At 44.4% G+C, this 15,886-nt stretch overlaps 1 protein-coding gene across 7 annotated transcripts in view; it reads left to right on the top strand.

Moving 5' to 3' along the window:
- The window catches only part of LOC147612779 (chromatin modification-related protein EAF1 B-like), a 69,067-nt gene that overhangs the window by 8,617 nt on the left and 44,564 nt on the right, over positions 1-15,886 (top strand). For 2 of the 7 annotated variants that reach the window (XM_086783388.1, XM_086783385.1), the window contains exons 2-6: positions 11,608-11,769; positions 13,393-13,576; positions 13,667-13,721; positions 13,895-13,989; positions 14,216-15,800. In XM_086783388.1, coding sequence (XP_086639514.1) covers positions 13,488-13,576; positions 13,667-13,721; positions 13,895-13,989; positions 14,216-15,800 — 1,824 coding nt within the window. In that variant the 5' untranslated portion in view covers positions 11,608-11,769; positions 13,393-13,487. Of the gene's footprint in view, positions 1-11,167; positions 11,518-11,607; positions 11,770-13,392; positions 13,577-13,666; positions 13,722-13,894; positions 13,990-14,215; positions 15,801-15,886 lie in introns of all 7 variants that reach the window. The other 5 variants (XM_086783387.1, XM_086783384.1, XM_086783390.1 and 2 more) reach the window with 4 other exon arrangements.

Below are 15,886 nucleotides of genomic sequence, written 5' to 3'. Positions count from 1 at the left end.
GTGGGAGGGTTGGAAAAAACCAGAAGGGGAGAAAAGAAATGGTTCTCCAAGGTTTAATGGCACCACAAACACTGAAAACACAGCTTTGTGAAGGGAAACACAGCCTGATTGAAGAAAACGCAGCACCACTCAGAAAATGCAGCTTTCTGATGAAAAATGCGGTTCCCAGATGAAAACGCAGCTCCCAAATCTAAAAATGCAGGTCTTTATGTGCTGAAATCTGTAAACAACAGGTTGATGAAGGAAAACGCAAGTCCTAGAGCAGTTCTAGGCTCTGATACCATGTGAGAAATCTGTGCTATTGCTGTAAATCTGAAAACAGAGAAGGTTTGTGAGTGCTGGTAAGTACAAGTTAGGGCTGAAATCAGAGATGAAATGATGTCGGAATGAGGCACCTATTTATATAGGTCCTCATGAGCTGGTCGGCCAGGTCCTACAGGCCGACTTGCACAAAAATCCATAAAATGCTGGAAAATGCTAAAAAAGGCACCTAAAAACGGTGCAAAAATAGTAGATAAAATATGTAGTGCAACGCGTCATTAATGGGCCAGATTCAAGCATGTAGGGTGTCCATTTGGGGATGAACAATATTTCCAACACGCTCGATAAGCATGAACAATTGCCAAGAACTCCCTATGATATACTGGATAATGTGTTTGAATTGTTGAATGCTTATTGCTGTTTATGGCGATGGTGTGGCCTTGTTGCATAAGAACTGCGTTAGTAACTTAGTTGCAACATCAGAAGCGCATAACTTCAAAAGGACGATCGACATCTGCGATTGCCATTACTGGGGTGGTTGTTAAAGCAACCTTCAGCTTATCAAAGGCGTGAGAAGCATCTTCTGTCTATTGGAAAGCAGGTGCTAACTTTAAAACTCCTATCAAAGGTGCTGCAATCTCTGATGAAAACTTATAAACCTCTATGTGATACAAATTGGCAAGACCCGAGAATGATCTGACATCATGAATATTTTGCGGTGATGGCCAATTCTGAATAACTTGTAGCTTCTCAGGATTAATGGAAACGCCATCAAGGACCTTTGTCCAAGAGCTTCGTTGTCACTTGTGTGGAAGCTCTGTCTCTTCTTTCAGCCCTGAACACCTTTCCATAGGAACATCTTGATGCAAAACGCAAAGCAAAGCTGAAGAAAAGAGAGAGAGAGACTTGTATTTTCAGTATATTCATAATGTATAAAAAGGTACAAGTCTTTAGGCATGCCTAAAAAGATAATTACCATGGGACACCCCCATCTGCTCACCCCTTGGATGAACTTCATCCCTTGGAGTACTCCATGAAGGCCTCTCGGGAAGCCCCAAGTGGCTACCTAGTACCGAGTCTCATGAAACGCTCCCATTGGGTTTGCTTGATACCAACCAGCTTCGGGGGGTCTTAACACATGTTGCGTTACTCTCCTTGGATTGTGCACCTTCATCTTGGACCCCATCAGTGTTTAGCATTGCTTAACCTCAAGCTCTGATACCATTGTCATGCGTGAGAGCTTTGTGTCTTCTTTCAATCGTAAACACCTTTCCATAGGAACACCTTGATGCAAAACGCAAAGCAGAGATGGAGAGAAGAGAGAGATATAACTGTATTTTCAGTATATTCAAAATGTACAAAAGGTACAAGTCTTTGGCAGCCATAGGCATGCCTCAAAAAGTGATTTTGGACTCCAAAAAGCCCTAGTCTAAGACCCAATCCCTAAAGGATTGAATGAATCAAAGGTTCTTTGGTTGAGCTTGTTTATAGGCCATGGAACACCCCCATCTGTTGATTGATTGTTGTCAGCTAACATCTGCAGCATGCGCCGAGCTAGGACCGTGTGAAACAATGAAGCCTTTCTTCAAACCTGAGTTTAGTGAGTCTTTAACAATCCTTTAAAACAACATACATGAATTTGAAAGAGATGTAGTAGAGACGACACCAGATGGTGTCTTGAATTACCCATTGAAGCACCCCCCCCCCCCCCAAGTAGGAGTATTTGCTTTTTTTCTTCTTCTGGAGAACTGTATACAAGCTGAATTGTGTCCACAAGACCGAGGGGACAAACTAACTAATCGACCGCCAAACGTAAGGACAAAGCGACCAAACGCTGGGCAGAACTGTGCATAAGCTATAGGCGACTATGAAGCAATCTTTGAGAGAATACACCAGCCGGAGACTGAGGATTGGTGTGCTGAATACTCCTGAAGAGATTGAGCTTCTTTGCCTTGGGCTGAAAGCACAAGAGTGGCTGAAGGTATGCAAAGGCAAGAGCCTAGGCATACATGCTTGACTTTGCTTCATAATCTCTGGATTTTAACTGTTGATTTATGGGACTGAACAGGGCATACCTTTTTATATTCTGCAGAGTGCTGGTCGGTTGCCTCCTGAAGTTGTCGGCCTGTTGGAAAATCCCACGACTGGGTGCGTAATGTCGTTTAATGCCTGTTTGTTGGTCGGCTGTTGGGACTGGTCGGGCTACTAGCTGTCTGGCTGTATAGCTTGGCCTGGCCGACTGCTGCCCAAGCCCACAAGGGGCTGCCGTCAGGGCTTAAGTGATGGCTAGGGGTGTTGGCTACTCCTTGCAAGGCTAGCCCATCTTTGGGGCTGGCCTTAGGGCTAGCCCCACCACATGCATGCAACTGAATGCTCCTAATGTATACTACTGCTATGGCCGACAGTACATGCACCTATATGATGAACACTTGCTGAATTCTCCACAGTGGGTTAAGAGGACTGACCTGACACCGACCTCTATGGTTGGGAGATTGACCTACGTAGCCCGTGTCTGACATGTCCCTGAGTGGGGCTCAAAGGGGTCACGGCATGCGACAAAATATCCTAAAAGGTACTACTTCTGTATATGATTCTTGCACTGTTGATGAGCCAGTTTGTCACCGTGTACCAGAGTGCATGGGTTCATAGCTTCGAGAGAGTCCACTAATAACTGTGGATACTTGAGAAAGAATTCTTCATCTAGCTAATCGGCTTCATGGATCCCTTGATCTTTGAACTTTGTATAAAATTGGCGAAGATGTCGTTTAGAACCATGCTTCTAGCAATGTAGAAGGATCTGCTCAGGCTCTATCACCTCTGCTTCATCAACCATTTCTGGCTGCTACTCTTCTGGAATATTTTGCAATGAAGGTCCAATATAAGGCTTTAACCAAGAGACGTGGAAGACGTGCATCGTCCAACAGTTTGGCAATCTGAGTTGGATGGCGACATCGCTTATCTTCTTGATGATGGGAAAAGGACCAAGACTTCTGAATGACAACTTTGGACAGCGCTTGGCAATTGCTTGACGCTTTGCTTCATGATCCTTAAATATACCCATTCACCTTCTTTGAAATTGACGTCTCGTGTCTTGTTTGCCTGTCTGTTTAAGCCTCCTGAGCTTTGGAAAGACGCTCTTTGACGGACTCAATGATGGCTGAAAAAGTTTTTGTCGTCTTGTTAGCTTCAAGGAAGGAGAGATAATCCTCGTGAGAAGGGATGAAAATCTTCGACCAAAGGTTGCCTCGTACGGAGTTCTGCCAACACTAGATGAGTGACTGTCATTGAGAATCGCCTGCACCAATGGGAGATGAAGCTCCCACTTCGACTGCTGATCATGGCAATATGCTTTAAGCATATCGAAAGCCAACTGATTGTAAGTCTTGGTTTGGCCATCGGTCTGGGGATGGAACACACTGGACAGTTAGTAATGGTCCGTGGCAAACCACAAATTGGATACCAATGTCGGAGAAAAAGCTAGGCTATATCTTCTGATGTGGCCGTTTGCTTGCATGGTATAAGCATACAAAATTTATTGAATTTGTCAACTATCGTCATACACTGAGTATTCCGAGATTTAGTAGATGCGGGAAGGGGTCCAACGAAATCTATCGAAATGTCGTGAAACGCACCCTCATGAACGAGCAATGGCTGAAGCAACTCTGGCTGTTTGATATGAGGTACTTTCACTTTTTGACATATGGAACATGCGGAAACATAGTCGTACACATCCTTTTGCCTCTCGTCGGCCAATAAAACGATTGTTATAACTTCTCCAAGGTAGTGTTGATCCCACGATGACCACCAACAAGTGAATCATGGGCATCATGGAGGACTGCTGGTCTTTTCTCCTTGAGAACACATAGTCGACCCTTGTAAAATAGCCAACCGTTTGGAATGGTATAATGACCCGGTTCTGAATAAAGAGCCATAGTGTAAGGAGTTCCAAATTTTGGACAATCTATATACTGTGTCTTCATACTGTCTAAATTCTCTCCTTGTATCTTCAACACAGTGGACTCCTGTATTGTCTGAATACTACCTTTGCGACTCAGAGCGTCTACAAGGTTGTTCTTGCCCAGTACATAATCATTCTGTCAAACTGTTGGAATAACTGACTCCACCGGTGCTGTCTATCGCTCCATTGGGCACTTGGCATAGTTTGCAACCACTTCAAGGCATGGTGGTTTGTCTTCACAGTAAATTTCCTTCCATAAAGAAAAGGTTTCCAATGTTTCAAAGCTGTGATAACCCCTAGCAACTCTTTGTTATAGAGAGAATAATTTTTCTTTGTATCATTTAACTTTCTGTTGTAATACGCCACGGGTTTGCCTTCTTGTTGCAAAATTGCTCATATGGTGAGATCACTGGCATCGGTGATCACCTCGAAGGGATCATCCCATGATGCGAGTTTAAGGACTGGTACTTCGGAAGCTGCCTCTGGCAAAGCAAAGAACGCCTCCAAAGCCTTACCTATGACTGAAACTTTTTGTCTTCTAGTCTTCACTCCCTTGAGCAAATCTGTCAATGGTGCTGCAAAGTTAGAAAACCGATCCATATGTGAGCTATATGCTTGGCACAAGCTCATGAAGGAACGTGTCTCGTGGGCTATCTTCGGAACGTCCCAATCGAGAATCGCCTTTACCTTCTTAGGGTCAAGGCGAATTCCGTTGGAACTGATCACATAGCCTAGATACTGGACTTTCTAAACTCCAAATATGCTCTTCTTTGCATTAATATAGAATTTGTTGTCTCGCAAAAGCTACAAGACCTTCTGCACATCTTTCACGTGCTGTTCTGCAGTGGCAGAAAAAATAAGAATGTCATCCAAAAAAATGTAGACATATACCGATGAGTATGGTGAAGACTCGTGACATCATCTTGTTGAATGTTGCTAGTGCATTGGTGAAACCAAAAGGCATGACCACAAACTCATAATGAGCTTGTTTTTTTCGAAAGGCCGTCTTTGGGATATCGGCCTCGAAAATTCAGACTTCATGATAGCCACTTTTGAGGTTGATCTTGGTGAAGTACTTAACACCGTTGAGCCTTTCAAGAATGTACTCTATCCTTGGCATGGGAAACTTATTCTTGATTGTCAACTTGTTCAAGGCTCGATAATCCGCACAAAGACGTGCGGTCTTATCTTTCTTCTGCATAAAAAGAATCGGTGCAACAAATGGAGAGGATGAAGGCCCGATGAAACTAGACCTAAGCAACTTTGTGAGTTGTGTCTCCAACTCAGCTTCCAACGCCTTGGAAAGACGATACGGAAACTTACTGGGTGGCTCAGCTCCAGGTACCAAATCTATACGATGGTCTTCAAGACGAGAGGGCGGAGGTCTTGGTGGAAGATCATCCCTCAACATGATGTCCTGAAAGTGCTGGAGGAGGCTTGTCATCTGTGGTTCCAATGGAGTCGCAGTGGATGTCGCTATCTGCTGTGGGCGGACATAGATCATTGCAATCATTGCACATTCAACTCCCTTTCTATTCGACTTCGAGCATATTTGTTTGGTACTGTTTTCATATGTACATGGACATCATCTGGTTCTTGGAACCCATGGAGCATTGTATTCATTAAATACTCCCAATAAATATATCATATATTGAGGGGGGGGTCGGCCCGTTTCGGCCCCAGTGCTGGTGTCTATCTTTCCATTTCATTTCATTTAAATTTCAAGTTGTTTTAAGTTGTCCATTTCAAATTTGTGGTTTTAAAGTTGTGCTATTAAGCGTGTGGGTGTCCAACGGAGTCTTTCCCACTTGACGGGATCGGTTTCACTTTGGGAGGGGCAAAATATTTTGTGTCTTTTATTGACGATGCCACACGCAAGGTGTGGGTCTATCCTCTTCGTTTGAAGAGTGATACATTCTCAGTGTTTCAGAAGTTTGTTGCTCATGTTGAGAATCAAACTGGCAAAACACTGAAGGCTTTGCGTTCCGACAATGGTGGAGAGTATATGTCCAAACAGTTTCAGGACTTTTGTGATGCTAAAGGCATCAAGAGGGAGCTCTCTACTCCTTATGATCCTCCACAAAACGGGACAGCAGAGAGGATGAACAGGACCATTCAGGAGAAGGTCCGTTCTATGTTGTCACATGCTGCATTACCTCATGGTTTTTGGGCTGAAGCTGTTATGACAGCCGTTCATCTTATAAACAGGTCACCTAACACGAGGCTTGGTGGGAAAGTGCCAGAAGAAGTATGGACAGGGAAGCCTCCGTCATACAAGCACTTGAGAGTGTTTGGTTGCGTTGCGTACGTGCACATACGCAGGGAAATGCGCACCAAACTTGATCCTAAGTCTCACAAATGCATATTCCTAGGATATGGTGACAAAGGTGAAATGGGGTATAGACTTTGGGATCCCGTGAATAGAAAGATTATACGCAGCAATGATGTCATTTTTGATGAAACATGCATGTATAAGGAGCCTGCAAGGCAACAGGAGCCTGGCAGAGTCATCTTTGATGATGATGGACATCATGGACAACAACCAAGGGCTGTAAATCAGCCATTACAGCAGCAAAACCAGCCCTTAAATGGTGCTGAAAATGGTCCAAATGGACAGCCAGAGATGGCAGAAAATATCCCTATGGATATGCCACAGTTAGAGGAGATACCGGGCATGATTTTTCAGCCTTATGGCATGGAACAGGAGCCACCAATAGGTGATATGCAGGCTGGACAGCAACCTGCAAATGATGGTCATTGGGTACGGAGGTCCACAAGACCCTCCACTAGAGCCCCTGACAGGTTTGTTCCAGGGGTTGACTACTTGATGCTTACTGACTGTGGGGAGCCCTCATGTTATAAGGAGGCTTTACAGAGGGCAGAGAAGGCTCTTTGGGAGCATGCCATGAAGTCAGAGATGGATTCTCTGCACAAAAATGGAACATGGAAGTTGGTGCATTTGCCTACAGGCAAGAAGGTTTTGCCTTGCAAATGGGTTTATAGGCTCAAAGTTGCACCAGATGCAAAGCCAAGATACAAAGCCAGGTTAGTGGCTAAGGGCTTCAAGCAGGAATATGGTGTGGACTTTGATGAGATCTTCTCTCCAGTGGTCAAAATGACCACACTTAGAGCTGTGTTAGCTTTGGTTGCACATGATGATCTGGATTTGATTCAGATGGATGTGAAGACTGCTTTTCTTCACGGTGATCTCCATGACAGGAGAGTGACAGAGAGGCCAGTGATGGCTGGAGGCACATCTTGGATCGTCTAGTGCCAGATGGAGGCATTAGGCTCAAAATCAGAGACGAGCTTGTTGCATACAAGTCCTTTTGTGGTGCTATTGGTTGTGCAGATGCATAGGAGGATAGGTTGAAGGTTGGGGCTGCTTTGTGGTGGGAAGACTATGGTTCAGATGGGCCTGAGTTGCAACACTTGGCTATCCGCATTCTCAGCCAAGCTGTAAGCTCCTCTTGTTTGGAGCAGCTTTGGAGTTCTTACAGCCATATTGCATCAAAGAAGAGGAACCCCTTGGTGTAGAAAAGGCCAATGATCTTGTCTTTGTAAGCACAAACTTCCCGTCCCCGTTCCCTGCCTTTTGCCCGTCCCCGTTCCGTGTGACTATGGATACATTACATGCCATACTCACATGAGACATTTCCAAGACAGCCCAAGAAATCCGCTCATTTGTATGAAAGATATGTCAAAAAGTGAAAGTTTCACATACGAAATAACCAAGGTTACTTCAGCCTTTTCCTATTCCACAGGGACCTTTTTACGACATCAGTATGGACTTGGTAAGCCCACTTTCCGCATCATTTGGATCTAGAAACACACAATGCATGACTATTGTGGACAGATTCAGTAAGTTCTGCATTCTCATTCCATGTAAGTAAATAGCCATTCTCATTCCATGTAAGTAAATAGCCACAGCCGAGGACGTACCATGCTTGTTCATTCGGTTTTGGTACCCCATTGGTGATTTGCCATGGACAATCACATTACACAGAAATCCGAAGTTCACATTCTTGGAGAGTGTTGTTTGACAACTTTGGGACTAAGCTGCAGTTGTCTAGTGCATTTCATGAACAATATCTTTTGTTGGTACAAGCAATCTTGAATGATACTCATCTCTTTTGACGAGATAGGTATCACCATCTCTAGACACCAACAAGATTATTGAAACATTTTCGGAAATCATTGAGTCAATTAAGGAGTGCCTTGCCAAAGCTCAGGAAGCTTATGCCCGGTTAGCCAACAAATCCAGGAGAGATGTCAATTTTAAGGAAGGGGATTGGGTATATCTCCGGATCGTGAAGCAACTGGTTCAAGCAAGTGGGCAAGCGTTGTCCCAAGCTTTCATTCCATAGTTTCGGCCCAGTCATTCAGAAGTTAAGTGATGTCTCTTTGAAGTTAAAGCTGCTAGAAAGTTGGACCATGCACAATGTGTTTCATGTTTCTTGGTTGAAGCAATATGTAGGTCCAACATTGCAGGATGTATCAGAAGAACAACAACCAGATACGATCGACGAAGTAGAAGTCATAGAGCCAGGATAACTTCTCCTCCACAGATGGAAGCATGGTTCTAGTTGAAGAATCAGATAGTTCTATATAACCGTGCGTGTGAAGGTGTCTGCTGACATGGTTATGTGGCACGTGATAGGTGGTAAGTATTGGGTAAAACCTAGCCTTAGGAACTAGCATTAATTTATAAGTGAGTGTGTACACACTTTATTCACTTATAAATTATGTCCAGCCCTGTGTTTGCACACACTGATGTCATGAGGTGGACAAAGCTCAATGTCTACCGCCCAGACCTTATCCCCTTTGTTCAAAGAGAGCAATCAGCCATGTGTCCATCCTTGCTTGCATCCCAACTCACTTTCCCTCTCTGCCTTTATCATCTCTCTCTTCCTCCTCTCTCTATAATATTTTGATGTAGCTTTGAGGTCTAAAGGAAATTTTTATATGGTGTGTACCCTAGTGGTATAGGATGCTAGGATCTACAGTATGTAGAGTTTTTGGGTCTATCTATATTTTTGAACCTTGCTATGTCCTATCCTTATGGGGGATGGTAGACAAAGATGCAAGGTTTGACAAGAAAATTGGAAGGGTAACTTGGATGGGGTTGCTAGGATTGGGAGGGCGACTCTTTCACCCAGCTTAGTGTTGACTACTATGATTACTTGAGAGGGCTATGTCAGACCGATGGGCATTTTATTCGGTATTGGCAGTAGGTCCAAGCAGGGAGCTCCATTGATTTTAGACCAGGAGGTTGGGACCATTCTACCGGTTAGGGTGGAAGGTAGTCAATATCTTTCCGTTTTTGGGAAGTGGTGGTTGTATTGTGATGATACAATTTGTGTACTGGATTGTATTGAGATTAGGGAAGAGATCCCTTATGATTGTTGCAACGCTCTTATAGCAGGTCATCCGGAGATTCAAAGGATTTGTGCTCATCCATAGTCCGATGGGCAGATGGAGTTTGGTTCTTAGTACACTTAGTCTCACAGCTTGGTAGGGATAGTAGAGTCATCATTGAGGATGAGCAGCTAGATACACCTGCGCATATTGGGCCCATCAACTATTGGGGGACCAACACGTTCATATGTGGGTGGACAGATGTCACAATCAAGCTCAGTGGAAGGGCCATCCACATGTTCAGGTGTAGGTCCTAGCCGAAAGAGGGCTAGAGTAGATGATGGACACTCTCATGTGGAGAATATTGCAGGTGGTAGTGCAGGACGAGACCATCAAACCACTCTACGTGGTACATTGAACCAATCCTCATGGGTGAAGGAGAGGCAGCGGAAGGTAGAGATAGAGATAGAGCGCACTCTCATTGAGTGCAATATCTCTTTCAATGTCCTTCGCACATATTAGTGGAAGAGAATGATTAAAGCTGTCTTCGATGTAGGTCCATGTGAGAACTGGACTAGATTAAAGCCGTCTTCGATGTAGGTCCATGTGAGAACTGGACTAGATTAGATTACCAGAAGATGCGGACAACCATGCTAGAGGATGAGAAACAGCGCATAGAGAATGCACTAGAGCCAGTAAGGTCATCTTGGAAGAAGCATGGTTGTAGTATCATTTCAGATGGATGGAGTGATGTGCGGAGAAGACATATCATCAACATCCTTGTTTCTAGTTGCATGGGTACATATTTCTTGTGTGCAGTGGATGCAGGCAAGGCAGGGGAGAGGATCACTGTAGTATTCATCTTCTAGCACATCACGCAGGCTATTATTGATATTGGCCCAGAGAATGTGGTGCAGGTCATCACGGACAATGCGTCCAATTGCAAGAGCATGGGAGAGATGATTGAGGCAGAGTTCCCATCCATTGTGTGGACTCCATGTGCTGCACACTGCTTGGACCTCATGATGGAGGACATAGAGAAGCTTCGATGGGTGAAGCCGGTTGTGGATGAGGCCGTACACATCACTACCTTCTTCAAGAAGAAACACCAGGCATTATCTATCTTTCGATCCCACTCACACTTGGACATGGTGCGGCCATCCAAGACCCGATTTGCCTATATGTATCTTGTGCTTAGTAGGCTACATGAGGTACAGGATGCACTTCGAGCCTCTGTGGTGTCACCGACATGGAGGGAGATGCGCGATTCGACTAGCGAGCCCACTCGATACATCCAACGCAAAGGGTTGGATGAGTCCTTTTGGTTTGATATTGATGGCTTAGCAAAGCTCCTCAAACCCATGTATGTCTTCATCCAATTCAGTGACATGGAGGGCTCTACATTGGGGCTCCTCTATCATCATTTTCATTAGATGAGAGAGATGGTGTCATTAGTCACCTCGCCGACTATCACTCTCCTACCAGGTATATCTAATATCTATTACGTAATATGGTTTATGGTACGTGCTGTAATTTTGGTTATATGATGTACTTACTATTGGATATCTATTTTGAAATTTGGAATGTCAGACGTGGCGAGGTGATGGCCATTGTTGACTCGCGATGGACTTTCATGTGTCGTCCCATTCATGGGATTGCAGCATTACTCCATCCGATGTTCAACAAGGTCGAGCTCTAAATATACACGCAACTCAATTTGCTCAAGGATGCTTATGTGTCTCAAGTGCTTAGCTACGATGACATGGTGACCTTCGATGAGGAGTTGGTCATCTACCGCAATCGGGTGGGAGTTGCCTTTGGCAAGTTGAGTGCCTCAGCAGTTCAAACTTCAAGGGCAGGCGAAACCACTTACGTGGTGGGACATCCATGGATACTAGGCCTAAACTGTCCAGAAAGTGGCCTTTAGATTGCTATCTCAGGTTTGTAACTTTAAAGTTCTTAGTTTGTATAATGTAGCCAATCTGTAATCTTGTCTTTTGACATTTGCCAGTGGTATGTGGCATGTGCAGAGTTGCTCTGCTGGTGCATGCGAACGGAATTGGAGTTCATACTCTCTTGTGCACACCAAGATCCGTAATCGCTTGAGTACTCAGCATTGAAAGAGGTTGGTGTTTTGTCGATCCAACCTCCATCTTTTGCGCACATTCAAGACAGCCACTGGTGTGAAAGAGGTAAATTACGTGCCAACTCGAAATGTTTATTATTAAACTTCATATGTGTAACCTCATGAGTCATGAGTATTGAATCTTGAGTCCTAATGAATGCTCAGCATTGAGTATTGAGTCTTGATAATGCTCAGCATTGAGTATTGAGTCTTGATATGTGTTATGTGCCATGTCACATGTGGCAGGTGGATCCCTGGATCCCTTTATCTTCGATAGGCTCCTCGCTCATACTAGTGATGCGGAGGCTCACAGCTTCAGGAGGACTGGTTGCGAGATGAGTAGGAGGAGATATACTGAGAGCTCCACAGAGAGCTTGAGAGCATAGATCGCAGGGTTACATGTGCTCGATCACAAGCTATGAGTATTGTAGATACTGATGCTCATGGAGCTTCTACTAGCAGTCTAGGTGGTTGGGGCCGTCGTGGTGGGCGAGGTCGAGGGCGAGGCCGTGCTCAGATAGCTTAGCAGCGGGAGTCTCTTGCACATGATGATGGTGATGATGATCCCTTAGATGAGGGGCCCATAGATACGAGTGACGCCATTGCTACAGTGCCGGTGGTCAGAGAGCCTGACTATGACTCGGATGACAACATGTTGACGGATGGAGATGTTTCTTCAGAGTCATCATCTGGTTTAGATGAGTAGCTATCTGCTGTTATTTGTTTGTCAGGCCCAGCCTCTTAGTTTGAGGGGCTCGGGTGCCTAGCCTCTAGAGTCTAGGAATCAGAATTGAGATTATATTCTCTGTAGTATGATGTATTATGTATGACATATGTCTTCAGTCTTATGATTTATGATTTATCCATGATCCATCTCACTTTCATTCATGTTCGTTGTTTAATTATTTTATTTGATATTTGCATTTGCCATTGTCACTTGTGACTTGTAAGTTGTGCAAAATTGAAATTAAAGTTTCTATAGTATTAGTAAGTGCTTTAATGTTCATTGATGAATCTTCAAACTTCATATTTCAAAAGTTTATAAGTAAACTATAAATTTTGTATACATATATATCGGGGGCAACGTTCACTACGTTTGGAATCGTTTCAGTATGTTTTCCAAACTTACTAAACGTATCGTTCACTACGTTTGGAACCACCTTGGCCTTAGAGCCTAGAGGGCCCTCAATAAGGCTTCTTGGTGACCAAGTAGCTATACTAAGTAGAGACCCACACAAGAAAATGAAAATATCAGCATATGACCCTGTGCATGAGAGGAAGAAAGAAAGAAACGTCTCTAAAAGACCCAATGGGTCTATGAGAAAAGTGATACAATAGTGTCCATGTAATCTCATCATGGTACAAAAGAAAACAAAGACTAGAGCTATGAGCTGGGAATGTCTAATCTGAGCCATATGATACAAAATGGGAGCATCATCATCATACAGCCTATGGAGCTAACCCCCCAGTAGGAGGAAGGGGCCATCAGGGATATCGAGCATGGGTATAGAAGGCTCTGTAGATCCGCTGGGCGTGGGAAGGTGGCTGTGTGCCTTGCCAAGATCTCAAGCTGGGGCTGATGTTTGTGTTGCTGGAGAGAGAGAGAGAGAGAGAGAGAGAGAGAGAGAGAGAGAGAGAGGCTTTTCAAACAAAACTTAATAACCTTTATTGTTAAAATATCCATTTGCAGTGTGACAAAGAGGCTTGGAGAGTAGTCTTGCTACAAGCCAGGACCCTGGAGTAGGCCCAGGGTCTGACATTCTAGTCAATGCAGAGTGAGATTCCATGGGCGCAGGAATTGCCGCAGTGGCTGGAATAGAAAACGAGCCATCATCTTGTTGTGCAGCTATTGAGGAGGCTCAGGCAGAGCTCAGGTATTGTTCTAGTTGGCAATTTATGGTTTGGCTAATCATGATCATGCTCATTCAGTGCCAGTTTATGTAAAAGTTACGTGCTACTTCCAGGGAGGAGCTTGCTGGTCGCAACGAACGCCGGAGGGAACTAGAATTTTTGGAGAAGGTATAGAATTGTTTAGGTTTGGTCCCTACTAGTGCCGGACCAGGTTTGCAATTTTGATATGTCATGGCTCTATTCTATTGGCTTACTTTTGCAGCCCACTGCCAGCTGGATTGCCTGCTAAACATGTTTACGAGGTTAGCTCACTATTGGCCTGATTGCTTTACTTCTTGCAGGGAGGCGATCCTTTAGAGTTTAAATCTGGAGAGACCCCTGCTGGTTTATGGTCTTTGCCACTAACAGACCCATTTGTGAAGCACCTTCTACCCAGGTTCTGTCTGCATTTCTAAACTGATCAGGTTGGGGGGCTATTGTTTGTTCTGTAAGGGTCTTAACAGATTATGTCCGTTCTCCCTCATGGGTGGGCGATCTCTCCTGTCTGACCCAGACTCGTTTGATGGGCAGGGGATGTCTGCAAATATTGAACTTGTTTCACTAATCTTTTACTAGTTATGCACATCTTAAGCTTGGTTTCTTTGCTCCCAATGTTTTTGCAGTGATGGGAATGGTAGCTGTCCACTCTCTAACTGCACAAACGAAGATGATGTAGATTATAGTCCAGAAGATGGTTCAAAGGTCAAAAGGGCTCGGAGTATAACTGGGAAGTTTTGCTTTGAAGATCATGGTGCTACCACAATCAGCATTGAGAGCACACCACCCGATGGTCCTCCCACAAGTATCAGCTCTTCCCTTGAGCATGATAGAAATAATGCTATAAAGAAAGAGTTTGATGTTTGTAAGAGCAATAAAGTGGCAGTAAAAGGTCAATATGCAAGAAGAAACAGACCAAGGAGTAATCGCTTTGGCAATGGTTGTGTTGAGTTACGGAACTCAGGCAAAGTTGGGGCAGAAGGTGGATCCTCAAATTACTCTTCTGGATTCAGAGGGTCTCTTATGTTTGATGGTGAGGCAAAAAATGTTGTTAAGGAAAAACTAGCAGAAGGTACTGCAGATCAGGATGCTCTGCAATCAAGGGATACAGATGTTGTAGTATGTGCGAGGGAGGGGCTGGAAGAGGGTGTTGCAACTGATGACCGTCCAGACTATGATACAGCAGTGCGGGTTTGTCAGCCTTTGTTGCTTCAAACTACACATAAAGCAGATGCTTCTGATCTGGAAGAACAGGATGAAGATCCGCAAAGCATGAACCAGCTGCCCTCCTCACTTCAATATAATGTGGAGGAGGGAGGAAACCTGCCTTCTTCACTTCCATGCAATGCAGAGTTGGGAAGGAACCTTCCTTTATGTGATGCAGAGGCAAAGAACCCCATTATGGTGGAATCAACTTGTGATTTGTTTGCAGTGTCTGGCACAGAAGAGAACAAACAGGCCTTTGATGAATCTGCAAAAAGCAATCTGGACCCAGAAAGCATGCAGAAGCCATGTAATGGTGGTACTCCAGAGGTCAATCAAGTTGTAGAATATGAAGGCATTCCTAGTAAAGCTAACCAAGCGGACAAGGTATCAATCAATGACCACATTGCATTACCTGGGCATCTAAGCACAATCGACATGACCAGAACTCTTACAGCATCTGAATGCAGAGAGAGGCTTGATAATGAGACGAATTTAATTGCTGTCAAGTCTACTAACTCAACTCTGGAGTTGATTCCTGCATCTCGTGTCCTGGAAGAAAATGTGCAAGCTATTGGTCCTAGCTCTTTGGATAACAAGAGCAGAAATAATGGGCTGTTTGGGAATTCACAAGGGCTGGAAGAGGTCAAAGTAAAAGTTGAAGATGAAATGCCTGATGCAGCAGGTAGCCCCTCTGTAGTAAGAGCAAGTTTATCTGATGAAAGACCTGTGAACCCTTCATTGCCTCGAGAAGCAACCAGTCTGCAGCCACAGTTCCCGGAAGATGGTAATATGAACTCTGGCCCTGTTGTTACTGAAGGAATGCAGGTCAGAGTCTCTGATGCAAATGGGTTTCCAACTGACAAGCTTTCAGGTGTTGCACTGCCTCGGGAGAAAATGGACATGAGGACCTTGGGGGATGGTACAAGCGAGATCAAAACAAATCTTTCTGTTGCTGCCAAGAAGGCTGACAAGAGCGCCACCGCACAGGAAGCTGAAGGGATCAAGGTGGGAGAGGGGCCTATTTGATATGTTTGATTGTCTGTTCTTTGCCCAACTCATAGCCTTTATTTGACTCTGTTCTGAATGGTAAA

The sequence above is a fragment of the Cibotium barometz genome, chromosome 45, assembly GCF_041138505.1.
Source record: "Cibotium barometz isolate CiBa-2024 chromosome 45, ASM4113850v1, whole genome shotgun sequence".
Classification (NCBI taxonomy): domain Eukaryota; kingdom Viridiplantae; phylum Streptophyta; class Polypodiopsida; order Cyatheales; family Cibotiaceae; genus Cibotium; species Cibotium barometz.
This window is presented reverse-complemented; position numbering and strand designations above follow the sequence as displayed.